At 35.2% G+C, this 25,225-nt stretch overlaps 1 protein-coding gene across 2 annotated transcripts in view; it reads right to left on the bottom strand.

Moving 5' to 3' along the window:
• Positions 1 to 24,846, bottom strand: part of LOC126725281 (probable LRR receptor-like serine/threonine-protein kinase At1g05700) — a 33,159-nt gene extending 8,313 nt beyond the window's left edge. Inside the window, exons 1-8 of one of the 2 annotated variants that reach the window (XM_050429842.1) lie at positions 24,635 to 24,846; positions 14,491 to 15,040; positions 12,481 to 12,965; positions 7,779 to 7,914; positions 5,257 to 5,328; positions 3,869 to 3,940; positions 2,532 to 2,612; positions 2,095 to 2,255 (exon numbers count right to left, since the gene is read on the bottom strand). In XM_050429842.1, the coding sequence (XP_050285799.1) occupies positions 2,095 to 2,255; positions 2,532 to 2,612; positions 3,869 to 3,940; positions 5,257 to 5,328; positions 7,779 to 7,914; positions 12,481 to 12,965; positions 14,491 to 15,040; positions 24,635 to 24,761 (1,684 nt within the window). In that variant the 5' untranslated portion in view covers positions 24,762 to 24,846. The remainder of the gene's footprint in view (positions 1 to 2,094; positions 2,256 to 2,531; positions 2,613 to 3,868; positions 3,941 to 5,256; positions 5,329 to 7,778; positions 7,915 to 12,480; positions 12,966 to 14,490; positions 15,041 to 24,634) is intronic. The other variant, XM_050429843.1, reaches the window with a different exon arrangement.
• Positions 24,847 to 25,225: the final 379 nt, after the last annotated feature.

Here is a 25,225-nt window from a genome sequence, read left to right as displayed (position 1 = left end):
CACAAAAATTAAAAATTAGATAGAACATATAACACAAAATTGAGAATCCAATTAAAATCTAATTGGATTTTCTATGAACTTTAGCTTTTAATATGTATAGGTTATTTGGAAGGTTTTTTAATCAACCTTTTAAGCCAAACATTTTTTAACTTATTGCTTATTTTGAACCATTTTATTTATATATTATGATTTAATAGTTATAATGGGGGAATGAGAATTTGAACTGTAGATATATTAGTTGGAAACACCATGAAGCAATAGTGCTCTTGGTTTTTTGAACCATTTAAGGGTCTCTTATTAATGTACACTAGCTGCAGACCCACGCAATGCGTGGGAATATATAAATATTTTGTAATGGAGTATAATATATAAAAAGTATCAATCATTTCAAATATATATTTTTTTTTTTAAGATTTCTACATGTATTTTTTTTTAATCTTTTTATATCTACAAAATACAAATACATCGTACAATTATATTTTGTATGCTTGATTAATATTCTTTTCGAGGTGAAGTATATTTTTCTAACTTCTGTTGTAGTGTGTTATATTTGATATACAACTAAACTTTATAAGTTTCAAATTTATTATTCAAATTTCTCATCTCTTAAGGAATAAGAAGATTATCATAATAATAAAAATTTATCACAAACTACAATGTTATCTTAACCAAAATTAAATTGAAACAAAAAGGAATAAAAGACAGGCTTTATAGTAATTTATTACTCAAAATTTATAGGCATATTCTAAAAGACAGACTTTGTAGAATGTGTTTTGACATAAACTCAAATTCCTATTTCCGAAATAAACTTCACATTCAGTGCGTGATCCAATTTTCATTGCATATAAAGGAGTATTTGTAGGGAGGATACCTTGACGTGCTCTCCACATGAAAGTTGGCCTTATTTGGAACCACCGTTTGCCATGAAAACTCAAATTCATTTTCAGTTCATACAGTTTGAGACCATGAAAACTCAAACCCATTCATCATGAAATCCCAAAATTGAATTACATTTTTTTTTCTAGTAATGAGATGGTAATAAATAAATAAATAAATAATAAGAATAATACAAATAACAAAACTCATTTTGAGTTCACAACATTTTTACAACAAATCCTAAGTGGCAGGTTGTTACTGATTGTTATTATTGGGGCAAAAAGGTAATCTCAATGGTAGGTTCAAATTTGAACCAATAATAACTAACCACTTATAATTTGTTGTGAAAATATTTTCTCAATATTAATAGAATATTTTTGGATAGCTTATATGGACTTTTGAAAATGAAATGGAATGGAATAGAATGATCATAAAATTAGTTTGGGAGTTCATATGGGAATGGAATGTAATGATCCTAACCTTTCTTGAAATCCTATACAAACTTTTGGACACTAGTTTTTGCCAATTTGACCATTGTTTTTAGGGCTATCCAAGCAACCTGCCAAACCAACCCACATGAAGCACTCAACCGAAACCAATCCAACAACTTCGGTGGTTGAAGGTGGGTCTTATAGCCTTCCAAAACTGACACCAGCGAGTCGAATGGCAGATGTCCTCCAGAACTCGAGCCACCTAATGCAACTGTGACATAGCTTCAAATCCAAAGACATTTAAGGTGAAATCCAGTGGAAATCCACTCGTATCAATGACGAATTAAGTCAAATACAGTGAATATCCACCATATCCGATGAGATCTCCACCAAATCTAGCAAGATCTCATTGAATTTGGTGAGTTTTCCTTCGTTGCTCCCCCTCTCTTCATAGTTAATGGTTATCCCGAATTCGACTACCACCTAATGAAAATCTGATCCATTCGATCTGATCTCCTAATTGGTCGGCAATAGATCTTGTTCTTCTCCACTCGATCTAATTGGGTCAGGTGCAAGTTGAGCTCAAAACCCAACCCGGACATACTCATAGACAACCCTAATTGTTTTAATAGAGTTCTAGATGGTGACTAGTTGTGGATCATTGGCATTAATTAGAAAGTTTGGTGTGTCCTAAAAATCATGAATAGTTATGTCATGGGTTCTAGATCTCTTATAAATAATCTCAACACTATGGAGTGCAGTAACAACTATAAAATGAAGGACATACCTCGTCTTTTCCTTTTGTAGATAGCCAGAGCACAAAAAATGAGAAGAAGGACCAGGACTACTAGGGACGTAGCAGCAAGTGAAACAATCAGCCCCTTTATCTTCTTCTTCTCCTTCTTCTTACATGGAACTGGGTAACAAAGATCTGAATTTTCGCCAAGACTTGCGTATAGGCAAGCAAGTATTTTTTTTTTAGGAGAAGATACGTAATCTTTTAAAATTTAAATAATGCTGACAAACGGAATTTCCTTTAAAAATACAAATAAAATCAGATTTACAAAACAGATGAATAAATGAACATAGACCTTGGTCTTTTTGGCGTGTTTGAAAAGCAGTTGCAAAGGGAAAGAGGGAGAGGACCGTGTGAAAAACTTGAAATTACAAAAACTAAGAAGTAGAGGAAAATGAAATAATATATAGTTAGGATGAAAAACTAACCCCAAGACCAATAATCCATTTCTGGACTTCTGTATAAGAGCCTCTGGAACTGTACCTTTCAGCTGGTTACCACTTAAATTACTGCAAATATAAAGTAAAATAGAATATCTCAATTCTCTTTTCTTTTTTTTTCTTTTTTTACAAGATAGAATTCTACTCTAATATAATCTAAGTGTATGTATGTGTAAATTTCCTTCCTGGAGACTTGAATCCCGACCCTTACCCCCCACACCCCACAAGCACTTATACTTGTGAAATGACTATTACACCAAAGGTGTGCGATGGTTAGAATATCTCAATTCTTATATGTAAATTTGTTGGTTTGTGTTTTTTTTTTTTTTTTTTTTTTTTTTGAGAAAGTGTTGGTTTGTTTTTGATAAGCAATTTGTTGGTGTGTGTTCGAAACACTTTTTCTATGCTTTTATAAGTATAGTAATCCAGCCTGATTTTCCTACAGCCCATTCTTTTCTCTCCTCTCCAGCATTGCTTTAATGGGCTGGGGTCTTATATATGGGCTTTTTAGCCGTTTATTATAATGATTTAGGGCCTCGGGCTTTCAGCTCGTTACTTGCTTAGCCTGCTTCCCGAGGTTTAGCCACACAAAAATAATAAAACAAATAATAAAACAAAATAATAAAACCTTTTCTTTTTTATTTGTCTACACACGAGTGATCATCTCCATCACCTCCAAAAAGCTGATCAGAGTCGTACAACAAATTTCATTATACTTTTCCAATAACTAATAATATGATAAATTATAATTTATGTATAATAAAAGTAATATTTTTATTTAGTAATCAAAGAAATGATATTTCCATAATCACAGTATATGATCTCAACAAGAAAAAAAATAACATTTGGTATGTTGTAGCATTGTTGGAATATAAAATCGCTATCTTTGTCATTTTTTGGCAAGGAAAAGCGACTTAGAAAGTTTTTTTTTTTTTTTTTTTTTTTTTTTTTTTTTTTTTTTTTCTTTCTTTCTTTCTTGAGTCTCTTCTAATTTTGAAGTGCATCATTGCATCAATACAAGAGGCATGCTATATTTTAATCTTGTGATTGAACTGTCTAGAAATCCATTTGCATTGAGTTCATCGGTTTTGAAGGAGTGAATCGATCTTCAATGACAACAACCATACACGATTTTATAACTTTGTGTGATAATTCTAACCTTGCTCTTAAAGCTATTTATTTGTGATTTTCGTATTAATATTGTTTGTTGTTGTTGTTTGTTTGTTTGTTTGTTTTTTTTTTTTTTTTTTTTTTTTTTGGTAGAAGAATAATATTGAATGTTTTGTGACAAAAAATCATGCATCATTTAAAGCTCAATAACTTACAGGGTCTTCAAATTTGGTAGTTGAGCTAAAAATTCTGGTACGCTCCCATCCAAGCTATTGTATGATAAATCCCTGAAATAAAAAATTAAAAAAAAAAAAAAAAAAGTTCACATTTACAATAAAGTTAATGTAGGGACTCGATTCGTGACAACCCCAAGATGACATTGGGCTCGTACGTAAAGAGGATCCAAACAATATCATTTGTAGAGCGTGGGTTTGAAAGGCTAGGCCTTGGTCACCGGATGGTAATTTGGGTTGGCTCCGGTTAGTGAATCTCGTCCATGGAGTCTAGGGAGCTTTGTGCTCTTGTTATTCTCCTTATTTTTAGGACACCATGGTTGGGAGGACTGTTTGGCCCCCCCCCCCCCCTCTCTCACACTGCCTCTCTTAACCTTTTATACGGGCATTTACCCTCTCACCAGCGTCCACGTGTAAGATCAATTTCCTAGGGCTTAAGACTTGTCCTGTCAGCCCATACCTAGAGTAGTTGGAGGGTGGTTGCAAAAGCTGAAGAGTATAGTCCTGTCAGGTGCAGAATGCTTTATTGCAGTACTGGCAGCCTTTTACTTGGGCTATTTCCGCACTGTGCTCACTCTTCCTTTTAGGGGCATTATGGGATGCCGAGCACAAGTTCGTCCTCGGCCATTTCCTTAGGCCGTCCTTGACTCCCGTGGTGCGTCCTCGGCCTTATCTCTCCTCGGCACAGGCCTTAGGCCTTAACATGAGATGGGCCGGGGTCATAAATTCTCTGACCCCACAGTTAACATTTACAATAGTTTTGGGTAAAGATAGCTCTTTGGCATGAAGATAAACTATTTCATTTACAATAAAGTTAACATTTAAGAATCTCACATTTAATTAAACGACTTGCATAAAAGCTTAGGATAAAACTTAGGTAGAATTTTTAGTGTAATACATTAAGTTTTTTAATTAACTTTAAATATATCCTTCTCCCAAAAAAAAAATTTTAAATTAAATATATTATTACATTGATCAATAAAGGAGAAATAATATTTTTTTAAGAAAAATTAAAATCAACGGAACTATATATTTATATTTAATAATAAAAAATTAATATATTACACCTAAGAAATTATACCTAAATTTAATTTGCAAGCTTGGTTCTTGGACTTGAATATAACATTTAACACTTTTTAGGCAGTTTAAGACATCGCTTGAACACTTATACATGTTAAAAGTGAATTGATTTCGGCCAACTGAGCGTGCCAGCGAGCGAGAAAAAAAAAAAAAGAATTCATCTCAGTCCAACTTTGTTGATCAAAGACTAGTTTTTCCAACTTTTCCTTGACGTGGAATTTAATAATCTCACGTGCACTGGCAGCAGAACTCAATGCTAAAATAAAATCCCATTTTTACTTATTACTTACAAGTACTGCAGTGCTGTGAGGTTGGAGAATGAAGTCACTATCTTCCCTGTCAAGTTGCTTGAACTCAAATTCCTGCTTGTAATTTATCAAAGAAGAAAGAGCTGGTGTCGTTACCATAAAGAGAATTTATAAATTCACACACACAAAAGGGATTGTGAATATTCCATCAAAATGAAACAAGTGCAGTGAAATTGCAAAAAGCACCAGAGAAATTCATTTTTGCTTGCATATGAGAAAAAAAAAAAAAAAAAAAAAAAAAAAAAAAGGGGAGCGTAATTTATCTTAAGCTTGTTCCCAGTAAAATTTCTGCAAAGACAACTTCAAGCAAATTGTGTATCCTACCCAAAAAGTTGTATCGCATTTAAATATCTAACTTATAAGAATTTCAAATTCAAGAATTAGAATTTGTAATGTATATGCACATATAAAAACATTTGGGTATGTGTTGCGGCCGTTAAGTTTTTGAGAGAGGATCATATGAGCAAAAACCGAGAGAAAAGCTAGAGGGAAATCAAAGATGAAGAAAGACATATATCTGTATTCTTGCATTACTGAACTGAAGAGATTACACGTATTTTACTTTGAGTTATGTAAAATTTAAGCGAAACTACCTCAACTACTTACAAGACAGATTACTAACAATAAAACAAACTCTCTTACTACTAACAGACTTTTGATTCAACAACACGGCACCGTTTGAGCAACATTTACATATCTATTACTAGCTTTAACGAAACGAAGTGTTTTGGTCTTTAGAGTTAATGAAACAATGCGTTTGATTAACTTTGGTCTTCAGACTTAATGAAGCGGTGCATTTAGCCTTGTCATCTTCAACAGTTCTATCCCTTCAATTGATAGTTAAGTTCCAAGTGGAATAGACAGGATTGAGTTAGTTAGTTAGTTACACATGTTGGGATTAGGATAGAACTAGTTAGAGCTCATGGCACATGTAACACCATATATAATCACTTGGGTTAATGGGTTATATAGAGCACATGCTTAGTTAGGTAGCCAGTAGGATTGAGCCATGTGTGGCCAATAGGAGTTTGAGTTCTATAAATAGTGCATGTAACCATCAATTGAGATATCTTAAAGAATAAACCAATTATTTGGTTATTGCATTTCTTCTCTCTCTTAATATCACAAATTAAGTATAATTTGTAGAGTTTGGATTATTGTAGTGAAGAGAGAAAAAGAAAGAGGCAAATGTGTGTGAAAGAATAAAGAAAACAATGAGATTTTCTTTAACTATGAGACATACACAAGGGGAGAAAAAATTGGGGTTTTCTCCAAAACAAGGTTTTTTTGGATACTACAACCACAAAGAGTTGTATCTAGAGTGAGTGGAGATCTTAAGTGAGTTTGTATTATTTTTTAGATAGAAATATTATTGCATTTGGTGTGAATCTCAAGTTACTCATAAACCTAAAAGAATATTGTAATTGATTTTATAAAATATTGGATTTTTTGGGAGTGTGTTGAAATGGTTTTTCCCTTCAAGGAGAAATAGGTTTTCTACATAAATTATTTGTGCTTATATATGTGATTGATATCTTAGCTTGGTAATTTTAGTAATAATCTTTTTTTTGGAGATTGATTAAAGTTGTTAATTGATTTTCTTAATTCACATAAGACTAGATTGAGACACAACACAATGCTCAGCAGTAAGTATGCCTCGAGAAGTTCTGTATTTGAAAATTTCCTTATAAGTTATAACATAGTTATTCTGATCCAATTTACAGAGATTAGATATTTGAGAGTAACGGCATAGGTGTTCACTGTGAAGCTGGCTGGTGATAATTGATTTGAATTAATGGTAGAGTTAGTAGATAAAGAACCCATGGTTGGATATTAAGGTAGCTTTGATACCATGTTAAATTGTTGATAGAGATGACTAATGACCGAAAATCTAGAGAAAAGCAATACAGAAAACAAAGATGAAGAAACGTTATCCGTTTCTTTGCATTGCTGAACTGAAGTTTATACTTGTATTATTGTATATACTGTGAGCTATATGTCCAATCTAAACAAAACTACCTCAACTAATTAAATAACAAATTACTACCACTTCTAACAACCTAAGTATAAAAATCACATGTGACTAATACAATCTGCAAAACTCAAGATACATGTACATGATACTTCTTCAACTCATGATACGAGAGCATGATTTCCTCTTCAAACGTAAAAGAGATGGCTGCGATACCAACCACCCTTAACCAACCGTCAGAATTAACAGTTCTTTTGAAATGTGATACTATCAGTTTTTGTGATGGTCCAACTTTTGTAATGGATTTATATTCGAGAAACTTTTTTGGTTTAGAAAATAAATATATTAATTGAACTTAATTTCATTGGTTTAACATGTTTTGGAAGAGCCAAAGGCTATGTAGTTGAATTGGCATCTCTTCATGTACAAAATACTTAGAGATTTAAGGGGGAAAGAATTTGAGCTACAGAATTAGTAGTATATTATAATTATCTCTTAAAAAAAAAAAAAAAAGCTTTGGAAGTGAACTTACAGTGTAATGATCCTTGGAGTATTATCTGAACTGCAAGTTAAACCATTCCATGAATATTTATGTGGAACACATGGGTCTCCTTGCCAATCGTCTCTAGAGACCCTGAACGTTCGTTTGATGTCCATGATTGCAGTAACTGTTGTTTACGAGAAATATTATTTGAGAATATAATCATTCAAAATAAAAGAGTGAAAGGAGAGATTGTGGTTATTTGTTATACAATATGATATCAACAAAGGGGAAAAAAACAATTAAATGTCAACATCCTTCCTTCTGAGATAAATAGCACAACTATATGATTATCGATTGGCAAGGAGTTTTTATTTTTGATTTTTTGTGAATAAAGATAGATGTATAGATAGAAACAAGAGAATGGTTGCAACCCATTTCAATCTTTAGGGGAAATAACTCTTGGAAGAAGAAAGAGATGGAAATGGGTCCATCCCAATTATAGAAAACAGCCCAGCGAGCCAAATTGTGAGAAAAGAAATTTATGTCCCTAAAAAAATAAAGAAAAAAAGAATTCCCCAACAAATAATAGAACAAAGAGCAGCCTTGATTTCCAAGAGAGACGGAGCAAGGAATCAGGGAGGGGTTGAGTGAACATACTGCAGAGCTTCAATAAACCCGTTGGAATATCCCTTGATCGAAAAGAACATAGGAATTATTGTGAAAAACTGCTAGCTTGATGGCTTGAAGAGCAGCTTGGGATTCTCCAAGGGTCGGATCCGAGGGAGTGAAGAGATTTGAATGAGCAAAAATAACATCACATAACTCGTTTGATTTTAATCTAACTAGTTTGGGTAGGAGTCCATTTCAAGGTTGGCCTTGCAATCTGAGAGGATCGGACTAAAGCATGTTCAGAAAATGATCTATATATTGATTACTTCTGCATCTTTTCTGGGGTCAGGTATGTAATGTGCAAAGATCGTTTAATTTCTAATTCTCCAAATGTTATCGAAGAGGAATGAAGAACACAATGTGATCTTGTAGCCAACTTCTTACAAAACTTGTAAATACTTCTGAGGAAAAATTGCATATTTCACAATATAAGATAAATGCCCAAGGGAAGCATCTAATTATCGTTACTACAACATATACACATCTTATGTAATTCAACTTATGCATAGATCTAATATGCATCTAATTATTGTTAATTTTTAAATTTACCTTCATGGAGTCATGTTTTGGTTCCTAGACCTATAATCAGGCGGCAACTCTATCACCTTTTTTTAAGAAGCTCCATATACTCTCAAGCTCCCACTGGCTTTAAGTCTAAAACCGCTTTTAGGGAGATTCCGCACACTCCACCTTTACGAGAAGGAACTGATATGCCGATATGTCATCTAGAGGGGGTTACAAAACACAGAACTTACAGCCTATAATAATACGGTTAGTAGAAGCACTAGTAAATCTTCATTAGCCATCATCTACTGCATGCCCCCAAAACACGCTTTGGACTTGGTACCTTTACCCGAGCTTCCCGGAGTGAGTCAAGCTGTAGAAAATATAGTTGACCGTATTCAAACTATGCACAAAAGGAGGTGAGGCAAAAACTTAAAGTTTCTAATGCCAAGTACAAGGAAGTTGCAGATAAGAAGAGACGTGAGAAGATCTTCAATGTCAAAAATTAATGTTGGTCTACCTTCGAAAGGAGAAATTTCCTATTGGTACCTAAAACAAATTAAAGGAAAAGAAGTATGGGCCATTTCAAATTACTAAGAAGATCAACAACAATGCTTATGTGGTTGGCATTCCATTAAACATGAATATTTCTTCTTCCTCAATGTTGCTAACCTATATGAGTACTATTGTCGTGATGAGCCAAACAATGAAAACTCAAGGTTGAGTTCTTTCCAAGTGGGGGAGGGGGGATTGATATAAAACAAACAACAATAGCCTTCATGGAAAGGCGCAAGTGATTTTGCTATTTTTAATAATATTTGTTCCTTTAATAACTTTTACGAATAAGGTCCCGCTTGTTTTAGAACAACCTTTAAGGTCCGTAAAGTATGAACTTCATTTAATTCAATTTTGTCATTTTTGGTAAAATTCAGTATTTTGCCACTTAATCTCGTGATTAGTGCGAATTAGGCATGATGAGTCGAAAATAACACGGGATCGTCATTCCATGTCTATGACGATCCAAACAAGCGTTACACATTTATTGCATGTGTTGATGATAAAAAATAATGGACAAAGCAATGGTAATGAGTGCATTGTGTACTTCAGAACTCCCATTCATGACACACTAGTCGTTGCCCATAAATGCCAGAATTCATTATCCATAAAGACAGGAAAACAACTATAAAAGAAGGGGACAACATAATCCAAAGGTACACACAAATACTCACTCAAAAATTGCTCCAAGTCATGTTTCTCTCCACATCATTCCCTTGGTTTCTAACTTAAGCAACGAAGTGTTTTTGGCAAACATCACACCGCATTACACTTCTTTCTCAAGTTTTCTTACAGGCTTGGACCAGAGACACGACCCACTGCTTGATCGTCTATCCAATGAGACGAGGTCCTCAACTTGGTGATTTTTCGCATTTTGCATCATCAAGGCTTTTCTAGGGGCTTTCCTAGTTGCCCTTGGTTTTCCAAGCCGCCTTAGGTTTTCTAGCCACCCTAAGTTATCTTTTTACTATTTAAATGTATTGTAGCATGCAAAGTCAATTCAGTTTATTACTTAGTCTATTTTTTCTTTGGTGGATTCTAGATCTGTCACCTTGTGGATTTACGGTTTACTACCAAAAACTAACATTTTAGTTTCTACTTTGTTAAAGATAACATCATGTATGTTTTCTTCAAGCTTCCGCGATATCAAGGTGCCTGAAGCATAGGCCTCCTTGATTCTTTGGACGACACAAAATCTATGTTCTTTTAGGAAATTCATGCACACCCTTAGATATAAGGTATTCTTAGTTTATTATACTGTACAACCATAGGTTTATTTGGTCTATAGGTTAATTAGTTGCTCTTAATTTGGAGAAAGGGCTTTTGATCTTTACCTCCAGAGATGCGATTTTTACTTCTACTAGTTTTGAACTAGTTCACTCAACTTCAGAAACACAACATTTACACATGTTCTCTCTCTTCTCTCTGTTTACAAATTTTTTATTTATTTTTTTTGTTTCCTTTTAGATTTTGAGTCAAAAATGTTTTTTTATCCTCGTTTCTTTGAATTGCATGATTTTTTTAAAATCCTTGGTCAATTTAAGTAGTTGTGTATATATATATATATATATATATTTACAGTTAGGTTGTTTTACAATGCTTCTCTTAGGCAATGGTATGTGAATCATTTTTGTTTATATATATTATGTAGATAGTTGGGTTCAAACTACGCCTTTTGTAACTTCAAGAAATGTTATGCATCTAATTATTGTTACCACGTCATATACACATCTTATGTAATTCAACTTATGCATAGATCTAATATGCATCTAATTATCGTTAATTTTTTAAATGCATCCAAGTGAAGTTAGAGGAGCTTGAGCCTTGTGTTCCTCGCAGTGAGAATATTGTAGAGAGAAGTAACTTCCCTCCAAAGAAGGCTCAATCGATCGGTTTGGTAGCATGCATATCCACGATAGAGGTTCTAGCAGCTAAGACGTTCGCAACATAGGTTGATATCAGGATTTTCAACTCCATCGTAGAGTTGGACCCAACAATTAAAACGAAACCAAATATGGACCCATCAACTAAGAGAAACCTAGATTTGGACCCAATTCTAAACAATTGTCCACAACACCAACCCACTTCCATGGCCGAACACAGCCCACAATCACTAGGCCATGGTACAAGTCACCATTGCAGTGGTTCTTCTCTCTGCTCTCTTGGATTCTCTGCCTCTCATCTCTTGGTTTCCACGAAGGGTAAACACCACGCGCAAAGAGGCCACAGATGGCAGAAATTGATGCCACCAAAGTTGGTAGCCGCCTTCTTTTTATTTTTCAATTCTTATTTCGGGTTCTATATGGGTTTAGGGATTGGGTTTCTTTTGGTTGTTAGGGTTTGGGAAATGAGGTTTTGGGGTTAATCGTAGATATCCATGGGTTTGGTATTTAGAGTTTTCAAGGGTTGGATTTTGTGTGAGGTTGGATTTTGTGTACATTTGATTTTTATGTTTTTGTGTTTGGTTGCTAAGAAGCGTAAGAAATTGCAAGAAAAGTTGTGAATGTTTCTACCCGGAAAAAAAAAAAAAAAAAAAAAAAAAAAAAAAAAAAAAATTGTTTTTTTTTTTTCCATTTTAAATGCTGATGCAACAAATTTTTAATGATTATTATTCTATTAGCCCGTAAGCTTAAGTATGTTAGTTGTGCGTGCTATGTGCTATATAGATATTTTTTGTTAGTAAGTTATCAAAAATGACCAAATTGACTGTAAGTTAAAATAATAAGAATTAAATTGACTATTATTAAAATATAGAAACCAAATAGACAGCGACCCAAAATATAAAGATCAAAATAGTATTTTCTTCTAAATTCTAAGCAATAAAAGTTTTTCTTTTTTTTTAATTCACCGGCTACAATCTTATCGCTATCAGTAGAAGATTTAACAACAAACACGAAATCATTTGTCCGCTCATGTTATGTAGCCCTCAATGCCTCAATTGTTGTTCTGTCTAGCTCAAAACAATATTATATAACAGCAGTATTTGGTTGAGAAAAATAAATAAATAGATAAAAGAACATACCGTCTCCGTGGTCAGTTGGTTTAAATGGGAGAGAAGCTACTCTGTAAAGCTCAAACGCGTTTAGGATAGGAGGAAGGTCGGACTCCATTGTTGCATCAATAGAAAAATGAAACGGCGATTCGAATGTTCGATTTGGACATATGGACAAAGGCGTTAAGTATTCAAGAGTTATCGGTTTAGAGGTATAGTCCCCCCGATTCACAGAAATAATGAATTCTCTTTTCTTGCCTTGCGTAAGTTCAGCAATTTCAGCGAAGTGAAAGCAAACATACCTTCTACTATTAGAGATTCCAGAAAAGGGATAACTCAAGGTATTATTGTAAGCTCCACTGGCTTGGACTGCGGTTCTTAACCCCTGTACTGGTAGTTTATAACCATCATTGCTGTCGTGCACGTCAATAACTGAGGAGTTATTGATTCGCACCGAGCTATAATTAAGTGTACCATAACTATACCAGAGGCGATCATAAACATCTTCCTTGTACCTTGGACAGAAAAATCTCAGTCACATTACAATTTCCCGGACATAAGTATATGATTAGAAAAAAGATCTTGTTAACATGTGTGTGTTTTTTTTTTTTTTTTTTTTTTTTTTTACAAATCTAGTCTAATCTAAATGTATATGTGTGTAAAGCTCTCTTCTGGAGAATTGAATCCTGACCCTTGCCCCCCACATCTCACAAACACTCATACTTGTGAAGTGACATCGCACAATCGGTGTGCAATGATTTGTAAACATGTGCTCTTAGAACAATTCTTAATAAATCATTTTAAGAAAATTTTGACATCACTTTCAAGAAAAATTTAAGAAGCTGTCAAAAAAATTAATTATTTTTTTTTCTCATAAAAAGTTTCTAAATATATTTTTTAAACCTATGCCCTTAAAGCATTCATTAACTTTTTCTTTTAATAAAAAAACAGAAAATAAAAAGCTATATAGCTTATTCAAATTAAACCTATAAAGCATTGGTATAGCAAGTTAATTAAAATTTTTCATATTTTAGGATAAGAGCCTATTTTTCCTGTTTTAATTAATGATTTTTTTTTTCTTTTCAGTTTTCACCTATATTGATCAAATTCCTTATTTCAAATCTTATTTTATTTAAATATTATTTATTCATTAATTTTTTTTTTATTCCTTTCACTCTTTAAAACACTAACTTTATAGTTATCAAAATACACAAATAATAAACATATATTTAGGGAATAAATAATACTTCCTAAATAAGGTTCGATTAATAGGTGCCCTAATGGATTATTTTAGGAAAGTTTTAATATCACTTTTGTGGAAAATATAAAAAATTGTCAAAAAAAATTATGTTATATTTAGTAACAGTTTTTGATTTCCATTTTCAAAAACTTGTTTATAGAAATATAAAGAAAAACAATTTTCTTGTATTTTTTAAACTAAAAACATGTTTGGTTAGTTGAAATTAAAAAAAGAAAAAAGTTTTTTGAACGCTATTGTGTTGTTACTAGGATTTGAACGCTAATGTTAACTCATTATATGAGACAGATTCATTAAATCAAATATGTGTTTTCATTGACTTTTGAAAATTAGAGACTGAAAACAGCATTTTGCATGTTTTTAGTTTCCTTCAGAAATTGAGTTTTGAAAATAGATTTTGTTTTCTGTTCATTTTTGAGTTGCTAATCAAGTTTTTTAGTCTCAAAAATAAAAAATTATTTTTGAAAACGGAAAATAAGAAGAAAAAATAATTACCAAACATATCCTTAGTAACTTTTTTTCTTTTCCCATACAAATTTTTCAAAAATATTTTCTAAATTAATGCCCTTAGGCATCTGTTAAATTTTTTTCTCCTAAATATAGGGAGTAACTGTAGCTAAAACCCATCTTTGAAGAAAAATAGTAAAGTTGATGCGAGTAGGTTTTGGGTGTTTTTTTAAATCTTGTTTTGATTATACATTTAAATAGTTACTTTTGGTAATCTGTTACTAATGCTCACGAAACAAAATTATAGCTAAAAGTAAAATATGTAGCTGATTTACCTGACAAATTCTCCATCACTTAAGGTACCCATGTCATATCGCCATGAATTATATTGTGCTCCGGAGTCAATCGGATACATGGACTTGCTTAATGGACGTATTTCCAAGGCGGAAATGAAGGGTATTCCAGACCCCGTGTTTATCAGACAGACCAATATGGTGTCAGAAGAGGGAACATGGATGAAATCTGGGTATGCTAGGTTAGATGAACCATTTAATACCACTGACAACCAATAATTTACCCCAACATATACGTCGAATTTCGGAATTTGATTCTTGCTGTCGTAATTTCCATATTGAAAGAAAGCCCTGATGAGATAATTGCTGTTTTTGCCTTGTTTAGGTTTCAAGGTGTAACAATTCTTTGTTCCTTGCGGAAAGCTTCTCAGAGTATTCGTTTGCCGTGCATAAACAAGTTGTGAATTGTAGTACTCAGCGGATATATCGTTATTTGTCCCAGTATCTATAAAACTTGTATCTGACTTGTAAAATATACCAGTGCTTTCATCCACATAATCGCTATCTGCCCCGCAATCAATGCTTATGAATCCTGCATATTTTATGCCAAAAAGGAGAAATATATCAAGAAGAATTTGAGTTTGAAATTCAAAATAATAACAATAATAATAAAAAATATAAAGTGGGCCAGATTAAGCACCCACCCTTTGGTCACTTCCGAATTTTTTGAAAATTTGCTTTCCTTTTTCTTAATTTAAAATTTTATCATAGTTTTAAAATTATTGATTCAATTAACAAGTGTCTCAAATGAATCATTTTAAAAAGGTTTTTATATTACTTTTATGAAAAATATAAAAAGTTGCACAAAAGCCCTGATGATATCATTTCTAATCCAATGCACTCGTCCCAAGTATTAGGAATTTTGTTTAAGTTTAAATGAAATTCATTTTCAAACTAGGGACTACAGTTAAGAGCATCCATTGATGTGGATGCAAAATCTTGTATAATAGAAAAAGACATCATTTTTACACATTTTATCTCAAAAATGCGCCACATCAGTATTTCTAAAAACGTGTAAAGATGTGTATATTTATGTGCATTTCTTCCATTAAAACCATACATGCATTTGTGAGTGTTATTATTTGGCTGTTCAAGTTCCCATGACCCTCCATTAAAAAAGAAAGAAAAAGTTAGTACCCCGCGATGTATGGTTTAAGAGTTCCTTTTTCCTTGTGAAGCTCCTCAAATTACTTATCTGCCGCATAATAAGAATTTTGGGAGTAGTAGTAAGGATTAAAAGTTCCTTATAAATTCAAAATACAAAGATTCCAAGGCCAAAGGAGAGTCCTCAATCTAGACTACATCATGAGAAACATGCCTAGCATATCTAGCTAAAGAATATGCTACAGGATTACTCTCTCTATAAATGTCTGACTGGAAGCATATATTAGTTTCTTTGTCCAAATAATCTTGTGTTGCCTTAATCTATGCCTATAAATTCAAGAAATTTTATGCAGAGAGAGAGAGAGAGAGAGAGAGTTAGATATACAGTCAATGTGGAAAAACCTAGTAGAATTCAGTTTAACTTGAGGCCCCGGGGGCTAGTAAACAAATACTTTTCGAGCTTTTTGGAAACAACTTGTCTTCCTTTTAGATAACTTATTAGTTAAAAAAAAAAAAAAAAATTTAAATCTAGAAATTATGTGGTAGTTTAACTGAAATCTAGTTTTTTTTTTTTTTTTTTTTTTTTTTGAGCAATAGGTTTTAAGTAATTGATTTTTTTTATAGCTTTTTATATATGAGTTTATTATTATTATTATTATTGAAAGAATATACTATATTAAATTTTTGTATGGTGAATTAATTTTATATTCATGTGCAAAAATTGTCATTTTTTTAATAATTTCAATGTAAAAATAGGAATTTGTTATATTTTATTTTGCAAACAAACGAAATGATTGAAAAAATTTTGGAGCATATATTTTCAACAAAGCAACCAAATATTGTAAACAAAATATTTTTCTTAAAAAGGTTTTTATCCATCGGAAATGTTGTATATTGAAACGAACATAGCCTTAGTATTGCTTGGTTATTTGCATTACCCGCACCTGACATGCACCTTTGGTTGTTATATAAACTAGTGTATAAGTCATCAATTAAAAAAAATTACAATTACACACATATATTGTAGGGCCAGAGAATTTGTGGTCCCGACCCACTTTCCATTAGGACCCAAGGCCCGTGCCGAGGAGAGTAGTTGCCGAAAACAAGCAGCAAAAGTCCAAATAGCCAAGAAGTGCAGCCAAGGATGACCTTGCCCTTGGCATCCCGAGGCCTAAAAGGGAAGAACAATACATCATCAAAGGCAGCCTCCAAAGCGCTCCCAGAAGAAAAGGCGAGTAGAATGGGACTCGCACATGGGTACAATGTGGGAGTAGTTCAAGGAAAATATGTCACCTCTGCATTGAATGCGCCAACAAACGTCCTAACCACATTGATGGGAAAAGACCCCTTAATAGTGTGGTTTCGGTTATTGTAACTAACAGAATGTGAGGGGAGGAGGCTGATGAGATAGGCACTCGAGTAGTTACTTGCCTGATCGACAGATGGAAGGTCAGGATCAACTGAGAAGTACTATATAATGTAAGGGTTCATGCGCCAAAAAAGAGGCTGAAACAATTGTACCCAAAAAGTGAAAGGAATAATAAGAACATTAAGCTCAATGGACAAGGTCCATAGACAAACTTAGTTCACCTCTGTACGTCCACCATGAACGCCATGACTAACCACTGTCCGGTGACCAAAGCCTAACCTTTCAGCCCACTCTCTACAAATTTATTATTTGGGCTTTTAACGTTCGAACCCAATAAACCAATTTGGGATCGTTACAAATTGAGTCCTTACAATTGGTGCCGTCTGTGGGAAGGCTTGTGCGTTGGCACAGGTGGTGGTAGGATCAAGCCCCTGTCAAATAATGGTCTGCGAAAACCCCTCCATCATTTCCAACAGCCTGCCGTTGTTGCCCTAATATAAAGTTCCACTAGGGGCTATGCTTCGAAGCGTCAGTGGCACGGGAAGTTCTAGGGGCTTCCAACATCAAGTCAGTGCCCTACATCTTCGTCAAGGGGCTAATGCCCGAGGAACCACCAAAAAGAAAGTTTTGGACAGAACCAAGGTCTTGTATGGTCCTTGAACTCAAACCTATGGGGAAACCAACTACTTTGAGAAAAGTTATAAGTTTTGGAAAGAACCTAGGTCTTGCATGGTCCTCAGACTCAAACCTATGGGGAAACCAACTACTTAAAGAAAAACTATAAGTTTTGGACAGAACCAATGTCTTGCATGGTCCTCGGACTCAAAGTTATGAGGAAACCAACTACTTTAACAGAAAATCTAAGTTTTGGACAAAACCAAGGTCTTACATGGTCCTCGGACTCAAACTTATGGGGAAACCAACTACTTTGAGAAAAACTATAAGTTTTGGACAAAACCAAGGTCTTGTATGGTCCTCGAACTCAAACCTATGGGGAAACCAACTACTTTGAGAAAAACTATAAGTTTTGGACAGAACCAAGGTCTTGTATGGTCTTCGGACTCAAACCTATGGGGAAACCAACTACTTTAAGAAATTATAAGTTTTAGATAGAACCAAGGTCTTGTATGGTCTTCAGACTCAAACCTATGGGGAAACCAACTAGTTTGAGAAAAACTATAAGTTTTGGACAAAATCAAGGTCTTGTATGGTCCTTGGACTCAAACCTATGGGGAAATCAACTACTTTAAGAAACTATAAATTTTGGACAGAATCAAGATCTTGTATGGTCCTCGGACTCAAACCTATGGAGAAACCAACTACTTTGAAAAAAACTATAAGTTTTGGACAGAACCAAGGTCTTGCATGGTCCTCGGATTCAAACCTATGGGGAAACCAACTACTTAAAGAAAAACTATTAGTGTTGGACAGAACCAAGGTCTTGTATGATCCTCGGACTCAAACCTATGGGGAAACCAACTACTTTGAGAAAATCTAAGTTTTGGACAAAACCAAGGTCTTGCATGGTCCTCGGACTCAAACCTATGGGGAAACCAACTACTTAAAGAAAAACTATAAGTTTTCGACAGAACCAAGGTCTTGCATGGTCCTCAAACTCAAACCTATGGGGAAACCAACTACTTTAACAGAAAATCTAAGTTTTGGGCAGAACCAAGGTCTTGCATGGTCTTCGGACTCAAACCTATGGAGAAACCAACTACTTAAAGAAAAACTATAAGTTTTGGACAAAACCATGGTCTTGTATGGTCTTCGGACTCAAACCTATGGGGAAACCAACTACTTTAACAAAAAAACTTCATGGTCCTCGGACTCAAACCTATGGCGAAACTAGATACTCCAAGAAAATCTAAGTGTCAGGCCTGGCCTAACAACACACACGGCACCTCGAATAACACCTTTGGTTCCCCAAAAGTATGTTCAGATACATGTTCAACACCCCGTGGGCGTGGGTAAGTTAGAATTCCGAGACGTGATCCCAAATGTGTCATATGCACAACCATTCATACATGTTAAGATAACTAGTTCAAAAACCATGAGATTCGCAACAATAGTAAATATCGGTAAGGGCAACGAACATGTAATTTAAAGGAAAAATGAAGAAAAGAATTTCATACATGTGGTCAAAGAGTTTAATTACAAGCAAACTCTAAGGTCCTCAAAACAAAAGGGAAACTAATTAATAGTTAAACTAGAAACAAATACAAAAGTTGGTCAGGGCTTCTACTCCTTCAATTTCATTTTGGCCACATCCTAGGAAGGCCGAGTAGGATTAGCCTCGGGGCCCTGGGAGACATCCCCTTCCTAGGAAGGCTGAGCAGGATTAGCCTCAGTGCCCTTGGGGACATCAGCAAGGGGAATGGCCTGAAGGGGCTGAACAAAGATGGCTAGCTCATCGGCACCAGAGATCTGAGCACTGACTGTAGACTTGGCAGCCTCTTGAGGCATCTCAAGATTCAGACCTCTAGGTGCTTCTGTCGCCTCATGAGGCTTTCCTCCCTCAATCGACTCGCCAGGAATGACAATGATCTGAGCAGCTTCTGACTGAGCAGCCTCAGCCTCCTGTGGAATGCTTAAAGTCTCGGAGTTGGCGGAGGCGGTCTCACAGATGGCTGAAGGATAAAATACGCTCTCCGCCTTCCACAAGTCGAACGAAGCCTCCACCCCAGCTCGTTTGAGGGCCTCGTCCCAAACCTGGGAGCAGTATAGCCTGCATACACCAGAGATTTGAGCTTTAAGGAGGGCTTGGGTTTCAGCCACCCCCGCATCATAAGCCTCCTCCTCGGCCTTGTCCTTGATAGTTTCGGCCTCAATTTTGGCAAACTCAACCTTTGTCTTGGCCCTTACGGTTTCGTCCCTAGCAAATTCCGCCACGTCCTTAGCATTGTCTGCCTCAATCAGTTTCTTCTTTAAATCACTGATCTGCTCCTCGGCAATCTCCAATTGCTCCTCGGCACCAAGTAGGCACCTCGTCTGTTCCTCGGCCTGTTTTTGGGCACCAGTCAAACCTGCCTCAGCATTATCCCTGGCTCTGGTTGCCTCCTTTAAGCCCTCCCTGGCCTTCGCGAGGTCAGACTCGGAATTTTTGAGAGTTCGCGCAGCATCTATACGTTTATTGCGCTCAAACTCTGCGGTCTTACTCTGCCCCTTAACTTCTTCCTTCATCCTATAAATAGCCTAGATAGCCTGCTAATTGAGACAAACACATTATGAACGAGAATCTAGGAGCAAGAATCAACAGAGTTATAGGTTTTAGGAGCCTTACCATACCCAGGTACCTCTTCACGCTGAGGGCAACCTCCTGCATCCTCATATTCTTCAACTCTCCCATATCAATAGGAAGCAGTAGGGCCCTCTCTAGCGCGTCGGCCACATAACTGCCTTCGCCTTCTCCAAGGTTCCTCATGGATGCGTCTTCCAGCAATGGCTCCCCGTGGAGCATTGGGGCGGGAAGCCAAGCACTCGGCGCGGATTGGGCATCAATCCCTTTCCCCTGGCCTTAATGCCCGATCTTTAACTGTTTTTGAGCTCGTGGGGCTTCGTCCCCCTCCCGAGAGGATTGGGATTTCCTCCCATCCATTGGTTCCTTACCCTTGGGACTCCTCTTTCTCTTTGGGTCGGTGGGCTCAGGCCGAGGAGGCAGTGCTAATTGAGGGGGAGCAGGAAGTTTGGGGCGGGGAGATTGTGGCTGCGACTTGGAAGAGGAAGACCTAGTCTGGACAGGCTGGGGCTGGGGTGGGGGAGTTGGAACACTGGATTGTGGCTTTCCCTATGCACCCTTTCCTGGCTGACCCTCAATGAGGTCGAATAAGCTGGTCGGGGGGCTTTCTCTTAAGACTCATCTTGGCTCGAGAGGATGTTCCCACTGACAACAGTTCCGCTTTGAATAAGTCAGGGTCACCCAGATCACTAGAAGGATCCGCGGATGGGTCAGCTTGGTCAAATGCCCCAAATCCCTCCTCGAACAGACCCAAAGGGGCATGTACATGGTTAGTAACCGAACTACACAAAATTAAAATGGCGCAAAAGATTGGCCCCCTCCTACTCTCTACACCCCACCTGGTTCTCCCTCCACAATTGGACAAAGAAGGTTATCATGCCACTCCCCAGATACAATAAGAAAGTCCTTGTTCAACCCTTTGTTGGACTCAGGAAAGTACTGGATTAGCCGAACCCTATCGTCTCTCGTCTTTATGTAGTAGGATTTGCCCCTCAAATTTTGGAGATTGTAGCACCAATTTACGTCATGATGGGTTAGTCTTAACCCCATTTTTTCGTTTAAGACATCCACACAACTCAGAATCTTAAACATATTAGCAGCGCACTGGGGATTCTCATACCCCCCCCCCCCCCCTCTATGAAGGCAAGAAGGGGAATTACCACCTCACCCGTCCTTTTCTTAAGATGCCACTCTCCCTCTTTGCAGTACCTCAAACTTACATTGGGGGGTATCCTATAGTCGGCGATGAATTTTTCCATCGCCTCTTCGGTCTCAACCAACTTTTTCAATTTAACCATCTCTAGGAACTACTAAACAGACTCAGAGGATGACGAAAGACGGAGAGGAACAAGAGAAAAATGAACCCAGAAGAGAAAAAGCACGAGTTAATGAGAGCAGAAAACTTACAGAAAGGAGGAAAGGTTCCTCGAACAAGCTTTTTATGCTGGAGATAGACTTGAATTTGGATGAAAGTTTGACTGAACCCAGGATATGTGCGCTAGAACTCTTAAGTGCGAAAGTGAAGAGACAAATCAGTTCTAGAAATTATTTATACCTTCCATCGAAAGTAACTGCACGAATTTTCCCGTCCATAAAGGTAAGGAAATCTCTAACGTTAGATTACCATCGCGCTGTTGAACGTGAAAAGCACAGAGCCGCCCGCGTTTAATGAAAACACGTTTCACCTTCCAAGGCTCCAAGAACGTGTCTCGGGCAGACTAAGAGTCTCTGGATCTGATAGATGACAAGGATTGACAAGCTTTGATAGAGGCCTGATGTCATCAAAACCCTCATCTTCGTCTGAGGATCCGGACAGCAGGATTTTGAGGGGCTATTGTGGGGCCAGAGAATTTGTGGTCCCGGCCCACTTTCCATTAGAGCCCAAGGCCTGCGCCGAGGAGAGTAGTTGCCGAGGACAAGCAGCAAAAGTCCAAATGGCCAAAAGGTGCAGCTGAGGATGACCCTGCCCTTGGCATCCCGAGGCCTAAAAGGGAAAAACGACACGTCATCAAAGGCAGCCTCCAAAGCGCTCCCAGAAGAAAAGGCGAGTAAAATAGGACTCGCACAGGAGTACAGTGTGGGAGTGGTTCAAGGAAAAGACGTCACCTCGGCATTGAATGCACCAATAAACGTCCTAGCCACATTGATGGGAAAAGACCCCTTAATAGTGTGGTTTTGGTTATTGCAACTAACAGAAAGCAGGGGGAGGCGGCTGATGGGACAGGCACTCGAGTAGTTACCTGCCTGATCGAAAGATGGAAGGTCAGGATCAACTGAGAATGGCTATATAATGTAAGGATTCATGCGCCAAAAAAGAGGCTGAAACAATTGTACCCAAAAAGTGAAAGGAATAATAAGAACATTAAGCTCAATGGACAAGGTCCATTGACAAACTTAGTTCACCTCTGTGTGTCCATCATGAACACCATGACTTACCACTGTCCGGTGACCAAGACCTAGCCTTTCAGCCTACTCTCTACAAATTTATTGTTTGGGCCTTTAACGTTCAAACCCAATAAACCAATTTGGAGTCGTTACAAATTGAGTCCTTACATATATATATTCAAATTATGCTCTTTTTTTATTTTTTTATTTTATTTCTTTTATTTCTTTTGGATATTCACATGAGTTTTTTTTTTTTATTACTGGGTTTTGATAATTTATTTATATTAGACTCTAAATTAAATTTTCTCTCAATTTTGCCTATTAATATGTATATAGATTATTACAATAGGCAACACTTGGTTTTTTATCAACATAAAAAAAAGAAAAAAAAAAAAGGGCAATACTTGGTCTTTGAAGTCATCTAAGAAATATATATATATATATATATCAATTTAGAAACAGTCATCCAAGAAACCTAAACAAGAGTACTAATAAAAATAAAGAGTGTGACAAAGTAAATATGTTTCGAAACATTCAAACATTATTTAGATTTTGTGGAATTTTGTTGGGGTCACCCGTTTTATTGAAACATACATTAAAATTATTTTTGCATTCGTATTTTTATTTTAGTTTATGTTCCACTTGTTTTGACCAAAAATTAAAGAAACTTCAAAAACAAAATGCACGGCAACCAGGAGTTCACCTATAAATTTTAGTTTGGGAGTCATTCTGTAATATATATATATATATATATATATATAAAACATATATGCATTTAATTATAGATACACATATACAACAATATGTATGTGTTTGATTAAAGGTATAGCAAAAATTTTGATCCTTTATGTAAACTAACACCACATCAATTTTCTTGATTCAATTTGTTTTTTCAGAATTTTATAAATTATAAATTTCAATTGGATTTCATTTTATACATTTATGTTATAAAAAATAATCAATGAAAATCAACATACAATATTAAGAATTTCAAAGACTTAATTGTTATACTAATAAAATTAATTTGCATTACATATTTGTATTGTCTCTAAAATTTCTCAAGAGTTTTATTCTTATTTATAAAATAACTTTTGTTTCTTAATGTATATAGAAATTTCATTTTATTCTAAATTTTTATTTTGAGATGGGGAAGTTCAGTTTTTTTGGTGGCCCCCCAAAAAATAAATTTTAAACATTTTGTAAACTGGTTAGTGAATTTTTTAAAATTATCATAATGAATAGATTTATTTTCCAAAAACAAATTGATGAAAGAAAGAAAAAGTGCCATATTCCGTACAAGGTATTAAATTATTAGTTGTGGAACTGGAAATTATATAAATCTCAATAATATACTTACATATTATTGTCATAAATTAATTTCGTTTGACAGTTATGGTGGCCAAACACAGTGAATGGCTGAATGGTATAGAAATTTTTTCAAATTAGAAATGAATATTGTAAGGAGTACGTTTATGTATAATTAAAGAAAAATAGATTTTTTTTTGTTTGCTTTATATGGAAAAGAAAAATAGAGTCATAATCATATCTATGAGTATATATGTAGGTAAAATATGTGATATTAAGTTAGTACTTATACATGCGAGTTCCAGTTAGTCCAACTTGTAAAATATTTTTTTGATGATTTTCAAAAAGAAATATATATATATATATATATATTTTTTTTTTTTTGATGTCGAACTAGAGACCTTAGTTCAATCATACCTATATTAAAATAAATTTGTGTCTTAATCTGATATATGCATGGAGCAGTCAAGCAGATGTCAAATGTTCAAATCATATCATATCTATTAAAATAAAATAAAATAACAAAATTCTATTGTATTGTGATTCCGAAAATTTCTGCCTCTACATTTGCTGAGGCAACAAATTATTCCAACCAAGCAAAGTACAAAAACTAGTCATTAAGAAAGGTGAGTGGGGAAAAGAGAAAAATAAACGAAAAGTAAAGAAAAGCAAGAGAAAACAAAATTGGGTGACCGAGTTGAGTATTAATTCATGGCTAAACATACCAGGATTATTGTCTCCTTTAGCTAGTTTCCAGTTGCCAAGAATACCAATCACCACAAAAACGACAAGCCATGCTCTCAGAACAAAAATCGATTCTAGTGCACCATCCATGCTGGTCTTTCTCGGCATATTGTACCGACTCAGTACTCACTCGTATGGAAGATTAGTACCAAAGTTATAAGGGTCCGGGGCACACATTAACTCTACATATAAGAGAATATTTTATTTGTTTTGGTTTGCTTTTTCACAAGACAGTATTGACTTTTATGGGGACAAGAGAAAAGCATCCGAAAAATTAAAAAGACTAAACTACCCTTCACTCATTTCTCCTTCCCTTCCTCTTCCAGAGTTGAAATACAAGTTACATACCTGAAACAAGCTAACCGAAAACAACACTCTACCACCAAAAAAGCTCTTACAAAAATTCTCATTAAAAAAAAAAATCCTCTTACAAAAATTACACCTCATACAAATTTCAAACGTTACTAAAATAAAATCTAAATATATAGAATCCGTTTGGATTAAACTTATTATTGCTGAAACTAAAAATTAAACTAAAAACTGAAAAACATAATAAAAAAATAATTTTTAAA

The sequence above is a fragment of the Quercus robur genome, chromosome 5 (genome assembly GCF_932294415.1).
Source record: "Quercus robur chromosome 5, dhQueRobu3.1, whole genome shotgun sequence".
Lineage (NCBI taxonomy): Eukaryota > Viridiplantae > Streptophyta > Magnoliopsida > Fagales > Fagaceae > Quercus > Quercus robur.
The sequence above is the reverse complement of the archived record's forward strand: the minus strand, read 5'-3'. Positions and strand labels throughout refer to the sequence as shown.